The sequence below is a fragment of the Haliotis rubra genome, unplaced genomic scaffold (genome assembly GCF_003918875.1).
Source record: "Haliotis rubra isolate DU_JTF1 unplaced genomic scaffold, ASM391887v1 Scf264, whole genome shotgun sequence".
Lineage (NCBI taxonomy): Eukaryota > Metazoa > Mollusca > Gastropoda > Lepetellida > Haliotidae > Haliotis > Haliotis rubra.
In genome coordinates this window covers 206109-215088 of record NW_025766714.1, presented here as the reverse complement: position 1 = coordinate 215088, position 8980 = coordinate 206109, and the positions used below count along the sequence as shown (strand labels likewise).

General features: G+C 41.1%; 1 protein-coding gene across 1 annotated transcript; it reads right to left on the bottom strand.

Annotated features, from left to right (window-relative positions):
- Positions 1 to 1769: 1769 nt before the first annotated feature.
- LOC124280282 lies at positions 1770 to 5648 on the bottom strand. Its single transcript, XM_046716178.1, has one exon. It carries the CDS (start codon positions 5241 to 5243, stop codon positions 4026 to 4028), a length of 1218 nt encoding a protein of 405 aa, XP_046572134.1. The 5' UTR covers positions 5244 to 5648; the 3' UTR covers positions 1770 to 4025.
- Positions 5649 to 8980: the final 3332 nt, after the last annotated feature.

The window sequence follows — 8980 nt, the reverse complement described above, 5'->3', positions numbered from 1 at the left end:
TGTCTTTCAATTGTAAAATAAGGCTTAAAATTTTAACTCACACATTTAGTCGTGAACTATGTCACTTTATGTATTAGGTTTCAGCCCCAAAGGAAAATACATATACCTGATTTGGCATTTATGCAAAATAACATGTATATTTCAACAAGAAACACATGAATTTACCGCAGCAAACTTAACAGATGGATATTGGCCATAGTTCGACGTTTACCCCAAATCGATCGATAACATAGCAAAGATGTTATCTGACAGAGATAATGCAACACTCAAGCAGCGAATACCGTTATATTAAGTCAAATCACTGATATGTTTGTCAACAGCAAGAAAACTTCAAGCGGAACACGTTCCCATAAACCGGTCGCCATAGCGGCCGTCACTCCGAAATGGTATCAACGCCGACTTGTGACCTTCACATTCCTAACGCTTGAGAGCCATTTGAGTGGAACATTAACGATCGTTAGCTGCTATTCACTGAACTAGGTCGATCTCGTCCTATTGTGGTACATGCATTGTATAGTGTGTGGCACAGGTACGATGTTAACTTAGCGTGTCTAATATATACATGGCGGCGATATCAGCGGGGTTCCTACAGGCAGTCAATACTTGACTCGTTATGAATGCATACCTATGTTCATCGGTTACGTCCATTACCCGTTGCCGTGGTGGCGGGATACAATACCGACAAGTATACAGTACTGTGATATATGTTTACGCACCGAGTCACCCGGTATTGTTGTTTGTTTGTTGTTTAACACCACAGTCTGCAGTATCTCAGCTACATGGCGGCTCAATGGAAATAATCGTGTCTGAAGCGACAAACCAGTGATTGATAATATGAGCATCAAAGCAAGCAGACGGGTGCAATAACACCCAATCGACAAGCACAGGGTGCTGGAGACCTCTAAGTATTCCAACCCGAAATACCCACAAAGGAAAAACTGACACTAAACAGTTCCTTAAATGGGATACGAAAATACAACTGAAACTATCCCGTATATTTTCCGCGTTGTATTGTAATAATTTCTTGTATCTCCGACAGAAATTAATTCATAGGACTTCAAACGACGAAACATTGAAAACCGTGCTTCCTTGATCATAGTAATTTCATTGGAAGCAGTACGTTCCAATTTAACCTTGTTTATCATATATTCATATTTTGGCTGTTTGCACAAACCTAGAGATAACTGTAGAAGCATATCTTACAGGCGCCTGAACATGAACTGCTGACAAGTATTTCACAGGCTTATTTTATTTTAATATATAATTCAAGTACGTAGAACCAAACACATGTCTGGAGTAAGGGGGGGCGATGGGGTAGCCTAGTGGTTAAAGCGTTGGCTCGTCACGCCGAAGACCCGGGTTCGAATCCCCACATGGGCACAATGAGTGAAGCCCATTTCTGATGTCCCCCGCCGTGATGTTGCAGGAATATTGCTAAAAGCGGCGTAAAAAACAAACTCAGTCAGTCAGTCTGGAGTAAAGCCAGGCTGCTTTCAAAATATGGCACGGGCGGTTATAAATTGAAATTTGAAAAAAAATGGAAACCGGTGTAGATACAAATAACATACAAAATAAAAAACAACATTTATGTCATCTTAAAAATGAAATCAAGAGAGCTAATAAAATACATATGATTGATTCTATGTATGTTTCTATCTTTTTCGATCTACTGACCTGAACATATTTTCATGGTACTGGGAAACGAATAATCAATTCAGGTGTGACACCCGAACCGAATAAGACTGTGAATAAACAACAAAGAAAGAGCACCCATTTCAATATGTTGTATTTAGAGCGGTTCATCGTGTGTGAGCTATGAAAGGCATATACATATGGTATATCCCAGCATGTCAATTCATTTGTAAACAGCCATTTATCCCATATGATAATGAATATTTCAGCGAGCAGTTATTGAAGTAAAATGGTATTGGTGTCCCAATATGACAGAATTATTATGCTCCAAAGGCAACCCTAAGTACTCACTTACGAGGATTCCCGTGTGAGTTTAGACGTCCTGTATACGGACTTGTATATAATGCTGTACACAAGATAATGATGAAATGACAAAATAAAATTTCAAAACATAACGATATATTATATAAATGCAAAGAAATTCACAAAATAATGTCATAATACGCATTTCCCTTATACGCGTTTCAACTTTATCCTCAGGTATTTTCTGGATTTCTTTACATATGTACAACTGTATACTGCCGAACTTCACCTCTTTATATATAGTTCCATGCCATTCTGTTTGGCAGTAACATTAGAATTTGAGCTATAAAGGTCTGTTCCTGACATTAATATAGTTCCAGGTATGTCAGCATCATACTTGTTTTCGTGGATGTAGCCTACGCGGTAAATGTCTGTGACCTGCATTACTTCGGGATTTCCTCCCACATTTAGCAGACACATCGTGATATAAACTGGAATACTGTTCAAAGTGAAAACCTAACTCACTCACTCACTGTCACTCATCTATGTAACGCTCATATTGGGCACAGTACAAAAATCAGCGACCTACTGGATTTGAAGAATTGTAAATCTCGAAAACAACCCTGAGCACTATCTGTGTTTCAAACTACTGACACAGTTGCAGTTAATTTTAAATTTTTGGGTGATTTTAAAATCAGAGGTAGATCCAGTGGCATCATACTGAAATTCTTGCAAAACGTTCACTTTTCAGACCGTACACAAATGTGGTTGAATAACCATACCTTATTTCTACAAACAGACATGTCTAAAATCTCATTCATTCATTCATCCCTCCCTGGCGTCATCACTACATCAATAGTATATAAGTGGATGCCATATTGCCACTTAGACATCAAGTAACATATGTCATTGTTGTTTAGTGATTAGCTAAATACATACATTTTCACAAAGTATTATCGTGATTTACAATGATGCTTGTACCAGTTGCACACAAGCGATTGTCATCAGCAGTATGCGTATCTTGGGAACATACACGTACACAACATATGGAGGAACATTTTGTTGGCTACAAATTAAAAACTTTTAATTTTTTAATTTAAATAATTACGTTGTTCGTATCCCCTCACAATCTCGAAAAAATAATTCCAAAAACCCCCAAACAAATCCCCAAATCATGCAGAACGGAAATATCACATTGCATTGCACTAAGCCTACTTGAAACGCTGCAGTGCCCTAACACCTCACCGCAGTTGCTAAGTTGAGCTGTATGTTTTGTATATAGATATATACTGGTACATATACCTTATCAAGTAATATGCAAACTATATGGAATTAGTTAGAAGGTTAATTAAACAGGTACAATCGACACACTTGTCGACGAAGTCGAATTTTGAAAATGTCATTATTATCTTGACGTCTTACCGGGTTTAGGAACACCGGCAGCTACATGGTCGTTGTGTGTTCGTACACCACAGCTGCTATAGCTTATCACATAATGACCCATATTATCCAGTCCTGTGAAAGTTCTTGGTAAAGAGTTATGAAATATCATTCTGAAAATCCCAACAATGCCACATAAACGTCCTCATCTTCGGCAGTCTGGAGCATTTTATCGCCATTCTATTACAAACATACACTAAGCCCATTTGCCCTCATAGCGTCGTGTAGGAAATGACAGTTAATGAGCATGGTTTTAGGCCGCCTTTAGCAATATTCCAGCAATATCATGGCGGGGGACACCGCCGAGAAAATGACGTAGGTTCCTCTCGTTTGTGACAGTAGATTCTTAAGGGCGGTGAGGTAGCCTAGTGGTTAAAGCGTCCGCTTCTCACGCCGAAGACCAGGGTTCGATTCCCCACACGGGTACAATGTGTGAAGCCCATTTCTGGTGTCCCCCGCCGTGATATTGCTGGAATATTGCTAAAATCGGCGTACACACCCACTCACTCAGTAGATTCTTTGTATATTTATACATTAGCATCGAGACATTCTCAGCGTTCTTAAACGTTGCTATGGAGGCGAACTGGGTTTGTATCCTAATAGAACGGAGAAATGCAGTGGTTGATTGAGGATGTGTGATGTCCGCGTGATCACAATGCACCAAGCTTGAGAAACTTCGAGTATCCCATCTCGCACTTGTTCACCTTCTCAATGAAATAGTTCACGTTTTCTATACTTTCCAAGAGGTTTGCTTGGACTAAACACACGTCCTCAAAACGTTCCAGTTCCTTCCTCGTCAGACTACGAGCCTTTGTCTTATCATCCATATCAAACATGCGGACATCAACAATACTGTCCTCTTCGTAAGCCCGGAAGTTGTCGTCGAAAAAGATATGGTGGACGTGATGGTCACTGGGATCTATCCACAGAGGTTTTGCTACAGAATGATGATAATTGTTATTCTGCCAGATTTGAAAATCATCTTTGTACCCTGTAATGCCACCTGAGTTGGACAAATGACGGTAAATGTCCCTTTCATGCTGAAGTTTGTTTGCAACATCACCGACACCTGTTTGCCAAGTCTCCAGAGTGATGTCCCCTGATTCCGTGCGCCGGATGTGCCCGGGAAACGTGCTAACGGGCACATGCGCATCTTGAGGGAAACCAGGGTGATTGCCCTTCAGTCCAAAGGATAAACTTGATAAAACATTTTTACAATCCAAACCGTATGTCCTTAAAACAATGGCAAATTCTCTCCTGTCTTCTTTCAACTGATGTATGAGCTTGTACACAGATGGCAGTATGTAATGGTAGGGCTTACCGTCAACTCCTTTCATGGTCAGACGTCGTTCACAAAATTCGTCGTTTGAGTAATTCCATTTCAGCAATTCCAAGTGTTTCTTGAAATGCGGCAAGAATTTTAATCCGGTATCAGTGTCCGTGAAGTCTCCAGTAAGGAATCTCAGCCGTTCACGGTCGCTCGGACATTTAACCGTTAGTTTCTCAAGATGCCGATAAAACGTAATCACGCCATCTTGCGGTGGTACCAGTGAGGGCTCATCGCACTGCCACTTCCAGGTGCCGTCCTCTTGCTCATTGCCCCATACAACTCCGGACAGGAAGCTGTTGAGAGCTTGCTCCATGTGAGCCTTGGTCACGGAATCCGCGACAAGAACGGTGTTCCGCACATCAAAATGAAGAACCAGTTTTCTTTTTCGTCCATTTTCCACATGCCTCGGTCGAACCTGAACCGGTAACGTGATGTTGTGGTTCCAATCCTCGTTCAAATACCCGTTCTGCGTGTCCTTTCTGCCATTGCTCATAATTACACTGTCCTGGGTTTCTCCCGATATACCGTTATTCTTCATATGACCAATATTTCTTCAACAACAGGTATATAGGCACCGGGGACTGCGGATGCTTCATGTAATCTGGAATATTCTTGTAAATCCTTCATCCAGTGTGGAATAAAACAGCACTCACAACCCTGCCAACACGCCGGGTACTAAACGTGCTGAGACACAATATCTATGGTCGATTGTACGTCCTAACACACAAATAAATACCCAGACGTTTGCTGATTGGCTTGTCCCTTGAATACCCTTATCGGGTATTTCACAACAGGCTCGCAAGCTGAACGAGACTGGAAAATGTTGAACCCCGATTGTAAAATCCCAGATGTTGAGATAGACTAAACGTGTGCAAATGACTCGTCCGTATGATTAGTCAGCATTACACCGTACACCAGAAGGAAAATCTTTCTAGGCCGCCATGGTGTTTACCTGGTTGCCAAGGACAACCTATCGGCGAGCGATCGATATCCCGCGAACACTAACACCGTGTACCTGTTCATCCAAAGCAAACAATGCAGGCCAGGGGCTATCGTAAATATTGCACTGTAGTATTTATATATTATTCAATAGGTTTTCCACGGCTTTTGATTAAAACGTGTCTAGTTGTGTACTAAGGTAAGAACAACTAAAACACAAGATGTCATGTGTTTTTACAATTCGCCAGCTACATGCATGGGACCAGGTTATGTCGATGTTAGGTCGGATTTGCTTTGTTGTTCCCTGTACTTTTATAATCCCGTGAAGATCCGGGTTAGAATTGATCTTCAGTGAGTGAGTGAGTTTAGTTTTACGCCGCCCTCAGCAATATTCCAGCTATATGGCGGCGGTCTGTAAATAATAGAGTCTGGACCAGACAATCCAGTGATGAATAGCATGAGCATCGATCTGCGCAATTGGGAACCGATGACATGTGTGAACCAAGTAAGCGAGCCTGACCACCCGATCCCTTTAGTCGCCTCTTACGAAAAGCAAGGGTTACTGAAGATCAATATTCTAACCCGGACCTTCACGGGTCGATCTTCAGTAACCCGTGCCCATCGTAAGAGGCGACTAACGACTCGCTGTCTTGGTTGACACATGTCATCGTATCCCAATTGTGTAGATCGATGCTCATACTGTTGATCACTGGATTGTCTGGTTCAGACTCGACTATTTACAGCACGCCAAAAAGCTGGAATATTGCTGAGTGCAGCTGATTGTGATTTGCCTTGTATTAAATCCGACTGTGTTGTGTTGTGTTATGTGTAATGGGTGATGTGTTTGGTGAACGTGGTATGTGTGCAAGTGTGTGTGTGTGCTTGTACATTTCTGCACACTGCATAGTCCAGGCATGTTACGATGGCATGCGGACCAGACCTCAAATTATCGCGACCGGATGATCCAGTGACTTTTATACCTTGGCTGTGATTGTGAACCATCGGGAAAGGGGCGGTGGGGTAGCCTAGTGGTTAAAGCGTTAAACCGGAAGAACTAGGGTTCGATTCCCCACGTGGACAATGTGTGAACCCTATTTCTGTTGTCCTGCAATGATATTGCTGGAATATTTCTAAAAGTGACGAGAAACTAAACTCACTCACTCACTAATTGTAAGGTACGTGCTAAATCAATCCCTGCCTATTTATTACGCTTGTGTGATATTGCTGGAATATTGCTGCAAGCTGTGTAAAACCATGCTACTAACTTGGGAGTGAAAGCAGCTTTTAAACGTGACATTGGCATGAAATATTATTGACTGATTGATTGAGTATGGGTTTACGCCGCTTTTAGCAATATTCCAGCAATATCACGGCGGGAGACACCAGAAATGGGCTCACACATTGTACCCATGTCGGGAATCGAACCCGGGTCTTCAGCGTCAGGCAATATCAGCTTTAATTTCTGGACATATTTGAGCCGTAATTAAAACCAGATCCGGTAGTAGCCTGTTAAAATGGACATTCTGCACAAATTTACTCAGGCTCGAGTTTACCCAGACAGCAGGTTAGGGAGATATTCTGTTACACTTGAAGGACTACAGTTTCCACAGATTACCTAGTTCATCATGCTATTGCATATTATAAAAAACACAAATGGTAGAAACGAATAGCGCGGTTAACTGCTTTATGCATATTTAGGTGACACAAGAACGAATATACAGGCACCGGTCTGTTCGTGTTCATCTGAGTGTGTACCTTATCTCTGAGAATCACCATCATCACACACATCTGATGCAGGTACCAACAAAGACTACAATCAACAGGACTCTACGCACTGTAGGCCATTGTACAAAATGGATTTTAATTATTGCCTAAAGTAGCGTTTGAAAGCATGACTGAAAGGTTAAGCGACAGGGAGTGCGTATACTTTGTGAAGAAACACACATGAGATGAATATTAACATAAAGAAATCTTTCAAAATGTCCTTGCTTTAGATGCATTTTCGTCTCGAATGGCAGAACATTTTTAATGAAGGTTTATAATGTGCCATCGTATACGAAGCTCTAGACTGAAATATGACCAAGATGCGTGTGTGTGTTGCTCTACTAGGTAAATGACTCATTTCCACTACATAATGTTGTTCACATAAAGTACAATTTTCGACCCCACGTTCCTTCGTGAATCAGCATTCTCCTCACATGAGCATTTATCAAGGACCACAGACATTTGATTTAGTACGAAAACACCACATGTTGCTGTGTGTTCTTTGAAAACCAAAGTCCACGTATTAAAAAGGTAACTGTAGCAAATGTTACTGTGATTGAAATGAAAACAAAACTTTAATGAAAATTTGATGAAACTTTACTTGGAATATGAGAGGAATGCACAAAAAACGTGCATATCAACAATGCCGGAAAGTTGCTCACCAATCTGACTGTCACAAGTTCTTGTTGTGGCTGTGATTCCATTAACAGCCACTGGCGACCACACCAGTCCCTGGTGTAGCCAACCCTCACATTGATAAGGTTTGTCAATCTCCTTATACTGGCGACCAAGGGTCGAATTTTTCAGTATCGGAATCCGCCGCTATTCCTCGTGAAATTGCTGTGTCAATTCTTGCAGATTTTGAGCAAAGGCACCTTTCGGCCAAGATATTCCCAAAGGTGTTCGATGGGGTTTCGATCTGGCTGCTTGGGACCATGGTAATCTTTCGATGACGCTGTTCTGCTAATGGGCGATGAGAATGATGAGGCCTATAGTTGTCTCTTTCAGTCAAAAACAAATCAAAACTTAACCAAATTGTAAATACAGCTAGTAAAATAGCCAGGGTCACTTTCGATAATATTTCACTTCTCTATGAGCGGCAAGTACTTTCAACGTCTGACAAAATCATTAATGACACAACACATTTGTAAAATCTCGAGTATAAGCTTTTACCTTACGGCCGCCGTTACACAGTACCAATCATCAAGACTAAACGAGCTCGAACGTCTTTTGTACCTCAAAGTATTGCAATTTTAAACAAACGTTGAATGTTCACTTATCATCTTATTCATTTAATATTATTTAAGCACATATTTATCTCTTTTGTGTTGTTTATAATTCCATATTTTATGTTGTTATTCATTTGTATTTTTGACAAGTTCTGTGATCCAAAACAAATTCCGTTTAAGGTAATAAAGTATTGTCTGTCTGTCTGTCTGTCTGTCATCCATGAGAGTCGGACGACTGGAAAGGAGATGTTTATCGAAATGTGGCTCCACGTTAGTATCCATTACTTCCTGTTGATAACGTTGACCATTGAGTGTCCAAGTACTTTTATGAAATCCAGCTTGC